The 15,623-nt window shown below is 35.1% G+C and overlaps 1 protein-coding gene and 1 long non-coding RNA gene across 2 annotated transcripts; both read left to right on the forward strand.

Annotated features, from left to right (window-relative positions):
- The first annotated feature begins 4,036 nt into the window (after positions 1–4,036).
- Positions 4,037–4,459, forward strand: LOC145951945 (zinc finger BED domain-containing protein RICESLEEPER 2-like). The gene has a single exon (XM_083064143.1). The coding sequence runs from the start codon at positions 4,037–4,039 to the stop codon at positions 4,457–4,459; it is 423 nt and encodes a 140-aa protein (XP_082920269.1).
- A 149-nt stretch (positions 4,460–4,608) lies between these two features.
- On the forward strand, positions 4,609–5,687 carry LOC145951813 (uncharacterized). Its single transcript, XR_014429746.1, has 2 exons — positions 4,609–5,320; positions 5,414–5,687. It is a non-coding gene; the product is annotated as an uncharacterized LOC145951813 (long non-coding RNA).
- The last annotated feature ends 9,936 nt before the right edge of the window (positions 5,688–15,623 follow it).

The raw sequence follows: 15,623 nt of genomic DNA on the forward strand, positions 1-15,623 counted from the left end.
AAAGTTCTAGTTGATGGAGGTAGTTCAGATAATTTCTTACAACCTAGGGTGGCTAAATTTTTGGAGTTGCCAGTGGAACCAACACCTTTGTTCAGAGTTATGGTAGGTAATGGGAATTATATGACAGCGGAGGGAATGATTAGAGACTTGACTGTTTCATCCCAGGGGAGTGTTTTCCATCTTCCCGTATTTCTCCTACCTGTGTCAGGGGCAGATTTAATTTTAGGAGCCAGTTGGTTGAAGATCATTGGTCCATATATAGCAGATTATGAGGCCTTACAGTTGAAGTTTTTACATCAAGGACAGTTTACTACCTTACAAGGGGATACTAAAAAATTACCTATACAAGCACATTTGCATTCCATAAGGAGAATGGTACATGTTGATTCTATTGCAAAAATTTTTAGCTTACAAGTTGTTGAATCTGATACTAGTCACGAGACTCTGTTAAAATTACTAGAGACAGTGGCACTAGAGTTAGCTTTATTGCTGCGAACTTATAGTTCTGTTTTTGATACACCTACTTCATTACCACCTACAAGAGCCCATGATCATTCTATTCCTTTGATTGAAGGATTTATGCCTGTAAAAGTTAAGCCTTATAGGTATTCTCATAGTCAAAAGGAGGAGATTGAAAGATTGGTTGAGGATATGTTAATAGAAGGAATCATTCAACCTAGTAAGAGTCCTTTCTCATCACCTATTATTTTAGTCAAAAAGAAAGATGGTTCATGGAGGGTTTGTACGGATTATAGGGCTCTCAATGCAATTACTATCAAGGACACTTTTCCTATACCTATTGTGGATGAGTTAATAGATTAATTGTTTGGTGCTTCTTTCTTCTCTAAATTGGATTTAAGATCCGGTTACCATCAGATTTTGTTAAATCCAGAAGACAGATTTAAAACTGCTTTTAGAACACATCACGGACGTTATGAATGGCTAGTGATGCCATTTGGATTAACGAATGCCCCTGCTACATTTCAGAGTTTGATGAATGAGGTTTTTAAAGGGCTGTTGAGGAGATTTGTGCTGGTGTTCTTTGATGATATTCTGGTATATAGTTGTAATTGGAAGGATCATTTGTATCATTTGGAGATAGTTTTAAGAATCTTGAAACAGCATCAGCTGTATGCAAAATTATCTAAATGTGCTTTTGGAGTGAAGGAAGTGGAGTATTTGGGTCATACATTATCGGGTGATGGAGTTGCTACGGATAATTCCAAATTGGCAGCAGTTAAAAATTGGGTTCAGCCTAAGAACATTAAGCAATTAAGGGGATTCCTGGGGCTTACAGGATACTATAGAAGATTTGTCAAGAATTATGTTATGCTTGCTGCTCCTTTGACTGATTTACTAAAAAAGGATGCTTTTATATGGACTGAGGAGGCCACTTTGGCATTTGATAAACTTAAGGAAGCTATGATTTCTGCACCAGTATTGGCACTTCCTAATTTCAAGGAAATATTCATTTTGGAAACGGATGCATCAAGAACTGGGATAGGAGTTGTGTTGAGTCAAGGCTTGCATCCTATTGCTTATTTTTCTAAGAAATTATCCTTAAGAATGCAAAAACAATCTGCTTATATTTGAGAATTTTATGCTATTACTGAATCTCTGGCTAAGTTTAGACATTATCTGTTGGGACACAAATTTATAATTAGAACTGATCAAAAAAGTTTAAAGGAACTTCTGGATCAATCTTTACAAACTCCTGAACAACAGCAGTGGTTGCCTAAGTTCTTAGGATATGATTTTACAATCCAATACAAATCGAGCAAAGACAACATATCAGCTGATTCCTTAAGCAGAAGTTTGTGTATGGCATGGTCAGAACCTGTGGGTGTATGGTTAAAACAGGTGGCTGAATTAGTTAAAATAGATCAACAATTGGTTGAACTATATGCACAGTGTTTGCAAGGTACCTGTAAAGATGTTTCTTATTCTGTTAAAAATGGGTTGATATTCTAGAAAGGTAGATTGGAAATTCCTAATAATAGAGAGCTTCAACAGCAAATAATGCTAGAATTTCATGCTTCTAAGATCGGGGGACATGCTGGGGTTACTAAGACAATGGCAAGGATTTCTGCTCAGTTTCATTGGCCTAAGATGCAACAGGATATAAGGAAACTTATTAGAGAATGTAGTGTGTCTCAGCAAGCTAAGGTGGAACAAGCTTTGCCTACCGGGTTGTTACAGCCTCTTCCTATTCCTCAACACATATGGGAAGATATTTCTATGGATTTTGTTACCAACTTACCAATTTCTCATGGCTATTCAAATATAATGGTTGTTGTGGACAGGTTATCAAAGTTTAGTCATTTTATACCCCTGAGAGCTGGGTTCTCAAGCAAGATTGTGGCTGAAGTTTTTATCAGTTCAGTGGTTAAAGTTCATGGGTTTCCTAAGACAATTATTTCAGACAGGGATCGTGTCCTCATCAGCTCTTTTTGGAAGCAATTATTCAAGGCTCAAGGCACAACATTGGCAATGAGTTCCTCTTATCACCCTCAAAGTGATGGTCAAATGGAAGTGGTTAACAAGACATTAGGGATGTACTTAAGGTGTTTTGTGTTTGACAATCCAAAAACATGGTACACTTTGCTACCTTGGGCTCAATATTGGTATAATACTTCATTCCATCATAACATTGGAATGACACCTTTCAAAGCCATTTTTGGCAAAGATCCTCCCTCAATCCACCCGTATGAATGTGATGCAAGGGACCCTGTTACATTACAAGAGTCACTGACAGTTAGAGATGTGGTTTTACAACAATTAAAAACTAATTTGACAAAGGCTCAAAATTACATGAAGTTGCAAGCAGATAAAAAAAGAAGGGAATTTCATTTGGAAGTTGGTGAATTGGCTTTGGTCAAGCTACAACCATACAGGCAACATTCAGTAGCTCTTAGAAAGAATAAGAGATTAAGCATGCGATTTTTTGGACCATTTGAAGTACTTCAGCGTATAGGTTCTGTTGCTTATAAACTGAAGTTACCTGATACTGCCTGAATTCATCCTGTGTTTCATATCTCACTGCTTAAGAAGTTTCATGGAAGTAGCCCTCAACAATATTTTCGATTGCCTTTAACCACTACAAATGTTGGTCCAGTGTTACAGCCATCTCAAGTCCTTGATACTCATAGTGTTTTAAGGGGCTCTCAAATTGTTCCTCAGGCTTTGATTCAATGGAATGTCACGGAACCTCATGAAGCTACTTGGGAAGATGTTCAAGATTTATGTCAGGATTATCCTCTTTTTAACCTTGAGGACAAGGTTTCTTTCAAAGGAAAGGGTATTGTAACATGCAGCAGTCAGAAATTGGCATCTGGATCAGTTAAAATAGTTGACCACGTGTCAAGCATTCCGGAAGGTGTGGAAGACGTTGGCCATAAGTCAAGTAATGAGGGCGAGGAAGTTGTGAGAAGGAGTTCACGTGATCGAAGAACGAGCGTGTATTTGAAGGATTTCGTGGCATAGGAGAGGAGGTTTTTTCTGGTATTGAGTTCTTCTTCTGATTTCTCTCTTTCTGATTCTCTTATTCCCTTCACTCTAAATTCTTCTTTCTTCTTGCTTCAGATTTGTAAACTTTGCAATACAAGAATTGGTTGTTCCATTCATATCAGATTTCTACTGCTACAGAAGATGTTTGTGGTTGCTGAGTTGCCATTCCGATTTGTGGAGAATGAATTATTTATCAAGTTTTTAAATGTGTTGCAACCACGATTTAGTGTCCCATCACGCTCTACATTAACCCGTCATATTTTTATACTCTTTAATGAGGAGAGATAAAATTTGAAGAAATTTCTTTCTATGCATTGTGGGAGAGTTTGTCTTACAATAGACACATGGGCATCAATCCAAAACTTGACTTATATGAGTTTGACTGCACACTTTGTTGATAATAATTGGAAGTTGCAAAAGAAAATTTTGAACTTTCGCCAAATCATGGGACATTCATGAGAGATTATGGCAAAAAAATGTTGAGATATGCTTGAATGAATGGGAGTTGAATCTGGTTTTTAGTTTAACTATGGACAATGCTTCATCTAATGACCTTGAGATTGAATACTTGAAAAAGAGGTTGATGTCTTGGCATAGTGTACTTTTGAAGGGGGAGTATATTCATATGTGTTGTTGTACGCATATTTTGTGTTTAATTGTAAAGGATGACCTTAAAGAGGTAGATGAATCCATTTTAAGAATTTGTGGTGTAGTCAAGTACATTAGATCCTCACCATCTAGATTGGCTAGATTCAAGGCTTGTGTTGAACAAGAGAAAATTACCTATAAAGGCCTTGTTTGTCTAGATGTTGAAACTAGGTGGAATTCAACTTACTTAATGTTGGAGGCAGCTCTCAAGTATAAAAAAACATTTGACTTACTTGAAATGCAAGATAATAAATATGTTGAGGATCTACATAAAGGGAAAGGTGTACCATTTGAATCTGAATAGGATGATGCTTGTTTGCTCTTACCTTTCTTGAAGATATTTTATGATGCAATGATACGTATTTCTGGTTCTTATCTCATGTCACTAGTAATATATATATATATATATATATATATATATATATATATATATATATATATATGAAGGAAGTATTTGCAATTGGAAGGAAGATTCGCAAGTGTCAAGAGAATAATGATATTTTCATAAGGTCAATGACTACTTGAATAAGAATTAAATATGACAAATATTGGGGAAGACCTAATGGAATTAACATGTTGTTATTTATTGTTGTTGTCCTTGATCCTAGGTGTAAATTGGAATATGTTAACCATTACATTGACTATTTATTTGATGATGATCAGGCAAATGAATTAAAGTTAAAGTTGTCTTCTAGTTTAAGATCACTTTATAAGTAGTACCAAGGTATTGAGGAGGGTTCTCATAGTAATCACCAAGTAGTACAATTGGATGATGATGATGATGATGATATCCATGGTATAAGTTTTTATTTACAAATAAATGGGCGTAGATTTGATGCAAAATCTGAGTTGGACAAGTATCTAAAAGAAGATTGTGAGTCTTTCATCAAGTCAGTTGAATTTGATATTTTAAATTGGTGGAAAGTAAACTCAACTAGATTTCCAATCCTTGGAAGTATAACTCGAGAAGTGTTAGCCATTCTCGTTTCTAAAGTAGCATCAGAATCTTCATTTAGTACTGGAGGAAGGGTTCTTGATCCTTATTGGAGTTCTCTTAATCCTAGAATGGTGGAAGCACTAGTTTACGCGCAAGATTAGTTGAAAGGATCACCTTTTTTAGTATTTACTAATGAGGACTTTGAAGAGCTTGAGAAATTAGAGCATGGTAAGTTAATATGAATGTTCTACATATTTTTATTATGTTTTTACAATAACTTCAAAATTATGAAATATGTTTATCTTTTTTTTCTTTTTGCAGAGATATTGTCTCCACAAGAAGAGACTTCATTGACCACTATTAGTCTTGATAATTAACATTAGGTGAATGATTTCATTGCATAAATATTTAATATCTATACAATGAAAATTCCATAGTACTTTGTTTATTTAGCAAGTTAAATCTATATTGCATATTATTGTGATAATTTTTTTTAGGTTACAAACTATTTCAATATCAAGAAGCCTTGGACTGTACATACAATATTGTAATTGACATGATCAAAGGAAATTCTCTAGAGGAAGTTTGGAAGACTGAGATTTGATTGATTTTCAAAAACTATGAATGAAAGATCTATCATGTGGACTTTTATCAATGTTATACTTGTTTTACATTTCAAACTATTTTAAATTTAATTCATAATTAATAACAATGATTTGGTAGCTCAATTTAAAAATGTTAATTTTAATTTTTTTAATGTAGTTCAATTTAGTTTATAGTTACTAATAGTTTAATTTAGTTGATATTATAGTTTAGTTCAAACTCCTAAAAGTATAGTGCACTAAACTAGATAATAGTTTAGTTTAGTTTAGCCAATATTTATTTAGTTCAATTCAATTTGGTGAACTCTTTATTATAGTTCAGTTTAGTTTTCTTCTAGTTTAGTTCAATTTAGCAATTTGAACATCCTTAGTTATGGCTATAGGTAACCCTATTATATTTAAGATGATTACATTAATGACGGTCGCATTTGCAACTAACAACGAACAAACTTGTAAACCATTGAAAAAAACACCAATAACTATTGACACTCAAATGGGCGTATAAATTATTTTTAGGTAGACACATGTAGCAAACAATCTTGAAAAAGAGAACGTGAAAATTAGTTTAAAATATAGAATGAGATCTCTCCAAGAAGATTTGTCAAAAAGATTAAATTTTCTTATTGGCTCACTTCCAAGAATGTCTCATCTCAGAAATCCCCCACGTTGAAACTGAGAGAGGGAACCTTAGCTCACTCCAACGGAGGATTGAGGAAGGTAACCTACCATGTTATTCATGTGGCACAAGAAGAAACAACAAATATCAACTTACTCCTTGTTTCTTCTAGCAAAAGTTATCTTAGTTGTTCAGTAATTTCAAATGGTATTTAAGTACCCTATTCTTAACCAAGCTTTTTAAACATGAAAATAAGACTTAATTTGGTTTATATATGGAAAGGATATCAACCTCACATAAAAATCTTTGCTTTTCACGTAATTGGGTCCTAACCTTGTTTTGAACTAAATTTGGGGACTTAAACATTCTCTACAAGAGGGTGAATGATGCAGATCAACACACAATGACAAGTAACACGAAAAAAAGTAATACTAGAAGATATGGGGTATATGTTGTTACTATATTTATCTCTGTATTTTTCAATCATATCAGCAAAGATTGAGATGTAATCTGGAAGGTAATTTTAGATGATTTGCATATATATTTGATTCTACTATCTTAGGAAAGTAGGTGGTGTGATAGCATGATACTAGGAGAATTATGTGGGATATTAATGGTATCATTCTTGTATATATCTGTCCACAATTGCCTAATATAAATCAACAATTTCAAGAATCATATTGTGACATGGTATCAAGAGCCACATGATAGAAATCGTAAAGCCTCAAATCGATGGTACCAAGAAACCTCCAAATCTCCGAATGTAAAGTTTTAGGTCGTATTTGATGTAAATCTTTGAATTCTTTACATTTATTGCACCTTTTTACATACTCTTTGCAATTTACTTTCATAGTGGGCCATTAGTACCCAATTGTGATTACCCTTGTTGATGACATAATGCCTTCCAAATGTCCTATTACAAGGGCAATGTCAAGGAGGATATAAAAAGAATTGGCTCATGGTGAAGGTAGAAGGCTTAAGTTTCTTTTGAGTTATAGGTTAGTTCCTTAGTCCATTTTTCTTCTTTGTGTATATTTCATTGTAAAAATTTCCTTTTTTGTATCTTGTATATTTGGGTCATTTAGTATAGAAATTTATTTTCTTGTAATTTTTATTTTAGGGGTGTAAATAATATTTTAGTGGGGTGAAACTAGAAAATAAGATATATGCTTATTAGGTTTGAATGACCCATGAGAACACCATTAGACGTGTAGTCCATGGAGTGGTTGTCCACTTTTGTGGACAAGGTGTTCTCTTGGTTATTCCAACCGCAACAAGTCACACGTGTCACACTTAATCACACTTTTGGTACCTTGCAATGTGACAAGTCGCCATTATCTCTTCTAGATCTAGGATGTTAAAATTGTTGAGATTCATGGAGTGGTGAATCAACTCAAACTTGAAGAATGAAGGTTTTGATGATAACAAAGTGCTGATTCTGAGAATCAAAGCTGACCAAGGACATCAACAAGTCAAAAACAAAGTCAAAAAGAAAATATGGCTATTATAATGTGTAATAGGAGTAGCCCATAAGTTGTATTCTTTTGTTGAGCTTATTTTGCATGTGTGTGCTTTGTGCATGGGTTAATCTTTATCTAATCTGACTAAGAGTGAGTATGATGATGAGTTAGAAACTTGAAAAGTTATTTTGAGACATAAAACAAAGTTTTTGAAAACTGACTCAAAATAATCGATTATCATTGAATATAATCGATTATTCCAGCAATAGGTGAAAAGGATTCCTTGCTGTAATAATCAATTATTTGTGAAATACTCGATTATCCCAGGAACCACTCTCTGGAATAATCGATTATCCTGCAAAATAATCGATTAATCTGTTCTTGGTTGATTTCCAAAAATCATGAAGAACAAAATAATCGATTATCCTTTAAAATAATAGATTATCTGGTTCTGAAAATGTTATAAATAGTTTTCACATTTTGAAACTTCAGAACAAGATAGAACAGAGAATGAGTTAACATTGAAAAAGTGAAAAATGTCATTGTGAAGTCTTTGTGACCTTCTTGGAGAGTTTTCTTTGTGAAACCAAGAAGTAAAACGTTTTTGAAATGTTTTGAGAAAAGATCATCATCATCATCACATTCTTGAAAGAGAAAGATTGAGATTTGCTTCTGAATTCACAGTCTGATTTGTTCAACTTCCAGGTGAATTCGTTCCTTAATTCTTTGTGATTAATTGTAAATCTTGAGTAGGTGTCTCAAGTGGTAATGAATTCTTGTAGTGGGTTTTCTACAAGAGGTGCTTTCTTGGGGTCAAGAAAGTGGTTATCTTGAATATAGGAGTATATGTATGTGTGGTATGCTTGTAAAACTTCTTCATTAAGATAGTGGAACAAATCTTGATCAGGTTATGATTGAGGACTAGATGTAGGTCACATGTGGAGTGGCTGAACCAGGATAAAAGACTTGTGCAATCTTCTCTTACCCTTATCTTTTACTTTGAGTAATATCTTGGTTGTGTGTTAAAGAGAATAACCTTGATTAACATGTTTGTATGCACAACATTGTTTTGAAACTGAATCAAAGTGTTGCATATTGATTACTCTTTAACTTTGAATCTTCTTAAAGATTAATCAAGAAAGCATATAGGACTCATTTTCATTAACAAGTCTTTTAAAGAACTTCTTTGAAAATTCATATTAGAAAAGTTTGAATTGAAATAAAGATTCTAAGAACTCTGAAAATTTTAAAAGTGTCATAGAATCCAATTCACCCCCCTCTTGGATTGAGCCATTCTTTTCTAACAGAAATGAGTCACATTTCTTTAACCTTGTCATGTGGCATGCTTCTATTGGTTCTTCTAGATTTAGGATAATGACATTTTTAGAAAGAAAATTCAAATTTAAAATTGTAACTAGAGTTAATAGTCTTGAGTATAAGTTAACCTAATCTAGGTTACATGTAATTATGGTTAGCTTAACTTGTACCACAAGCTACCAAACTCTACAAATTGAGTTCCTCAACTCCTTGTACACGAGTAAAGAGGATACAGTGTTAGTTAGAAAGAGTTAAAATACTAACTCTAGTTAGTTCTCTCATTGTATATAAGTTCAACTTCTCTATATTTCTAAATGCATTCAATATTCTTCAGACTCAATATAATTCACTCTCTGTTAGTTTCTCTCAACATGGTATCAAAGCCATTTAGATCCACTTTAAAAATGGGCCACCCACCATTCATTGATACATGCACCATGGGCATGAGGAGGTGTATTTCAAGTCCCGTCAATTAGAAAAGGGCCACCTACCATTCATTGCTACATGCACCATGGACATGAGGGGGTGTATTCAAGTCCCGCCAATCCTAGATCATTAAAAAGGGCCACCTACCATTTATCCACGTACCAAGCCCAATAGTGCTGGACGTGAGGGGGGTGTATTGGGAAAAACCCAAGTCCCACATCGACTAGAGATTAGGCAATTAAATAGTATATAAGTGGAGAGCAACCCTCACCTTACAAGCCGGTTTTGTAGGGTTGAGTTAGGCTTAATCCACTATTCTAAGACCTACCATTTATCCACGTACCAAGCCCAATAGTGCTGGACGTGAGGGGGGTGTATTGGGAAAAACCCAAGTCCCACATCGACTAGAGATTAGGCAATTAAATAGTATATAAGTGGAGAGCAACCCTCACCTTACAAGCCGGTTTTGTAGGGTTGAGTTAGGCTTAATCCACTATTCAACATGGTATCATGAGCTGAAGGTTCATTCTCCGGGAAACGCCATGGCTTCCGCACCAACAAAACTGTTCATTCCGCAAACCTTCTCAACTCCAATCTCATCCAAGCTCAGCGATGATAACTTCCTCACATGGAGGCAACAAGCCGAATCTACAATCAGAGGGTATCGCTTACAGAAACATATCCTTGGAGAAACTCACGTTCCCCCTCGGTACAAGACAGATGAAGAAGAAGCAAAAGGGATTCTTAGTGCAGAATATGAAAACTTTGATCAACAAGACAATTTGCTCAAATCTTGGTTATTGGAAAGCATGGAGCCTCAATTCAAGGTAAGAATGGTTGGATACGAGTGGTGCCATCAAATGTGGAGAAATCTGGAAACATACTTTGCTTCTCAAACCAAGGCCCGTGTTAAGCAACTCAAGATTCAACTCAGAGGCATCAAGAAAACCACTGCCATCAATCAATACCTTCTTGAAATCAAGAAGATTGTAGACACCTTGGCAGCAATTGGGTCACCTCTCGATACAACCGAACACATTGATGCAATCTTTGATGGACTGCCTGAAGAATATGATCCATTCGTGACCTCTGTCCTTACAAGAACTGAAGACTACACTGTTGAACAAATTGAAGCGCTTCTGATGGCTCACGAAGAAAGATTGGAAAAACACAAACGTAGTGACAGTGCAAGCCCCCAAGTCAACCTCGCCCAAGGAAACCTTCATGCAAGAAAACAGTACACCAATCAAGGTAGAGGTTTTAATAATAATATCAATGGAAGAAACTCTCAAAGAGGCAGAGGCCGGGGAAGAACGAATCAAACTTATGGAAGAGGTAATAGGCAACAGTGTCAAGTCTGTGGAAAGATGGGTCATATAGCATTTCACTGCTGGCACAGGTATGATCAGCAATTCACTGAACCTAATTTCAATAATACCACTAATGCTTACAGCTCAAGGAATTCGCAACAACTCCAAGCCATGTATGCGGGCTCTCAAAATATAGCATATGATGATCAATGGTATCCAGATTCTGGAGCCACTAATCACCTTACACCAGATTTGAGTAATCTTGGCTCAAAATCTGATTATACGGGTCAAGAAAAGATTACTGTGGGAAATGGACAAGCAATTGGAATTAATCATACAGGTACATCATATTTTCTTACTCCTATGTCATCCAAAATTTTTACTTTAAAGGATCTTTTACATGTCCCTCAAGTAACCAAAAATCTGCTAAGTGTATCTAAGTTTTGTAGAGATAATAAGGTTTACATTGAATTTCACACCCATTATTGTCTTGTTAAATCTCAGGATTCGAAGGAAATTCTTCTACGAGGGAACCTTAAAAATGGCTTATATGTTTTTGATGAAGTGCAAATCATGAAATCTGATACTCATAAGCATACTGCTGTTCATGACCCTACTGTTTTGAATGTTCAAAGGTCTAAGACCTCTTATGATGTATGGCACAATAGACTCGCTCATGCCTCTATGAAAATTGTAAAAACTGTAATGAACACTTGTAATGTTCCTTTGCCTGTTAGCAATAAAGATATTTCGGTTTGTAAGAACTGTTGCATTGGAAAGTCTCATGCTCTTCCCTTTTCTGATTCTTCCACTGTATATAGTTCCCCACTAGAGCTTGTCTACAGTGATGTTTGGGGTCCCTCACATTACGCATCTAGAGAGGGATTTAGATATTATGTTCATTTTACTGATGCTTATTCAAAATACACATGGATATATTTCATGCATAATAAATCTGAGACTGTTTATCATTTTCATCACTTTAAAAATATGGTTGAAAATCAATTTCGCACTCATATTAAAATGTCTCAATCTGATGGAGGAAAAGAATTTATGCGTCTTACAAAAGTTTTCAATGAAAGTGGCATTCTTCATAGACTAAGCTGTCCTCATACTCATCAGCAAAACGGTTCAGCTGAGAGGAAACATAGACACATTACTGAGATTGGCTTAACTCTCTTAGCTTCGTCTGGCTTGCTGCACGAATTCTGGGCTGATGCTTTTAGCACTGCCTGCATGTAATAAACAGACTTCCTACTCCTATTCTTGGACAAAAGTCTCCATATGAAATGTTATTCAAGAAAATACCAAATTATTTCTTGTTAAAACCCTTTGGATGTGCTTGCTATCCTCATTTAAGACCTTTTAACAGTCATAAAATGGACTTTAGATCCTCTCAGTGTCTCTTTATTGGATATAGCATGCACTATAAAGGATATAAATGTCTTACCAATAATGGCAAAATTATCATGTCCAGGAATGTGATCTTTGATGAAGACACATTCCCTGGTGCCTTGTTTTTCTCCACTAACAAAACTGCAGGAATTTACACGCCCACATCATCTCATACAGTACCAAGTATTCCAGTTTTGCAGCCCACATCACTGGTTCCATCTACCTCTTCCAACACCAGTTCCCTCTTGGCTCCACCCACTTCCAATATTGATCACTTGAATGCAGATTCTGGCACAACTCTTCCTCCTTTATCATCAGACCTGGCAGGAGTACCAGACAACACACAAACTGATATACGCTCAACCAATCAAGCTTTGGAAAATCAACATCCTATGGTCACCCGAGCAAAAGCTGGTATCTTCAAGCCCAAAGCCTACCTTGCTACGTATGAACCCACAACTGTAGCTCAAGCTTTGGAACACAAGCATTGGAAACAAGCTATGCAAGCTGAATATGATGCATTGATGAAGAATTGCACTTGGGAATTAGTTCCTTTACCACCCGACAGGAAAGCTATAACGTGTAAATGGATATTCAAGAATAAGTATAAACAAGATGGTTCAATCCTTAGACACAAGGCTCGACTAGTGGCTAGAGGGTTTAATCAACAACCGGGGTTAGACTACACAGACACCTTCAGTCCCGTTGTTCGGCCTGTCAGCATTCGGGTTGTGCTTGCCATAGCAGTTTCAAAGGGCTGGCCAATTCACCAGATTGATGTTGACAATGCCTTTTTAAATGGAGATTTAAAGGAGGAAATATACATGCTGCAGCCGCAAGGATTTCATCAAGGGAGTTCAAATACTGTATGCAAACTGAGGAAAGCCATTTATGGTCTCAAGCAAGCTCCAAGAGCCTGGTTTCAGAAACTCACTATCACTCTGATCCGATTGGGCTTTACACCAGCAAAATCAGATCCTTCTCTTTTGATTTCCACATCCAGAACTGCATCAATATATATTTTGGTCTATGTTGATGATGTGATAATTACCAGCAATTCAGTCACTGCTATACGTAGTCTTATTCAAGCTCTTCATCAATATTTTCCTCTTAAAGATCTTGGCAGACTTCATCACTTTCTGGGGATTGAAGTTCACTCAGACAGTGCAGGTGGTGTTCATCTTTCTCAAGCCAAATACGTCACAGACATTTTAGATAGACTCAACATGACCAATGCTAAATCTGTCAAAACACCAATGGCACCTACTTCAAAACTAACCAATGATGGCACAGAAGCATGTCAGGATCCGAGTCTGTACAGGTCAATAGTTGGAGCTCTGCAATATTTAACCATTACCCGACCTGATATTGCCTACACAGTCAATAAGTTGTGTCAATTTATGCATAACCCGCTGGATGTTCATTGGAAAGCAACAAAAAGGCTTCTTCGGTATCTCAAAGGGACTTTACATCATGGATTACGTTACAAGAAAACCACTGATACTGAAATATATGCTTATTGTGACTCGGACTGGGCGAGTGATCAAGAGGATTTAAGATCAACCTCAGGTAATTGTGTGTACTTAGGTTCCAACATTGTGTCTTGGATGGCAAAGAAGCAAAAGGTAGTATCTAGGTCCAGTACAGAGGCAGAATTCCGCAGTATGGCAAGTCTGGTGGCAGAAATCCAATATGTTCAGAATCTTCTCTCAGAACTTGGTCACAGCAACAAAAATCCACCTCTAATTTGGTGTGATAATCAAGGGGCGGTTCTCCTATCTCTCAATCCAGTTTTACATACGAGAACCAAACACTTTGAATTAGATTTATGGTTTGTCAGGGAGAGAGTAGCTCAAGGGAAGATTATAGTCAAACACATTCCAGCAAGGCTCCAAGTTGCAGATTTGTTGACAAAGGCCCCCAGTACAACCATCTTTCTTGATCTTAGAGACAAACTTACTGTAGATAGAAAATCCACACTAAGTTTGAGGGGGGATAAAGAGGATACAGTGTTAGTTAGAAAGAGTTAAAATACTAACTCTAGTTAGTTCTCTCATTGTATATAAGTTCAACTTCTCTATATTTCTAAATGCATTCAATATTCTTCAGACTCAATATAATTCACTCTCTGTTAGTTTCTCTCAACAACGAGTTTTGAGTGGTAATAGAAATTGAGTTCAAATTTTTCTGTCAAAAGCTCTAAATTCTCTCTTTGGAGAATTTACTCCTTATGAATGTTTATCAAGAAATTCCTCCTTGTGACAAATTCTTCAACTCTTTCTTATCTTCATTGTGAAGTGGCGTACTATCTTGTCTTGTCCACTATTTTTGCTTTGCTTCCAAGCTTAGAGTTTCATGAATGAAGATTGAAGTATCAATGAAACTAGTTGAGAAGATATATCAATCTTTTCCTCCGCTAGTTTCATCATATTGTATCTTGGGTCATGTCGATCTTATAACTATAAGGCCAGGTTAGCTGAGCTTCGATCTTGGTTAATACATTGGCTAATATGTTAGTTGACAAATGTAAAATGACATAAACTATTTTTTATAATGAGGGTGAGAATAATAGGATAGACAAAATAATTTATAGATTAAAAGGGTAAAAAAAAATTTTAAGTAAATTAATGAAGATAAAAAAATGAAAAAAAAAAGTAAAAGCTTATAAGATATAAACTACTACAATTGGTTTATGAAAGTAAACTATAAACTCATAAAATAAGCTTGTATAAACTTTTGTAACAAACTTATTTTGGCCAAACTTTCTTATAAGCTAGTTAAAAGAGCTTATAAGTTTTTGAAATGTTTTATCAAATACATTCATAAGCTACTTCAATTAGCTTATGAAAATAAGTTACAAAATTACTTAAAATAAACTCATAAACTTTCATACCAAATACGTTTATCTTTGTTGCACTAGCTTATAAGTTAGACAAAGGAGTTTATGAGCTCTTGAAATGTCTTACCAAAAACACATTTAGAGCATTTTTTTATTTAATTTTTTTTACACTCTCTAATTAATTACCTAAAACCACTCACATCTACCGAAAATTATTTTTATGTATTTAACTTCAATTACTTTTAATTATTTAATTTAATTTAATTTTTAAACAAAATATACAGAAACACAAAATATTTATTGTATAAAAGTCTATAATAATTTTGATTAATTCACAATATAAAAATGCTTCATATTTTCTGTGAATAAACTCATTTTTATTAACGGTTGAGTATGTTTAATTCATCGATGCAACTATATTTTGAATTTGAGTACTAATATTTTTTATCTTCATTCAATGATTTATGTTTAGATTAGTCTAAGATTGGACCACATGTAGTTATTAAAAGCAAGCTTGGCTAGCGCATAGGTATTTGTCTCTATAATATCATGTTGAGACGAGTAAT

Source organism: Cajanus cajan, chromosome 9 (genome assembly GCF_000230855.2).
Source record: "Cajanus cajan strain Asha chromosome 9, NIPB_CcT2T_4, whole genome shotgun sequence".
NCBI classification, from domain to species: domain Eukaryota; kingdom Viridiplantae; phylum Streptophyta; class Magnoliopsida; order Fabales; family Fabaceae; genus Cajanus; species Cajanus cajan.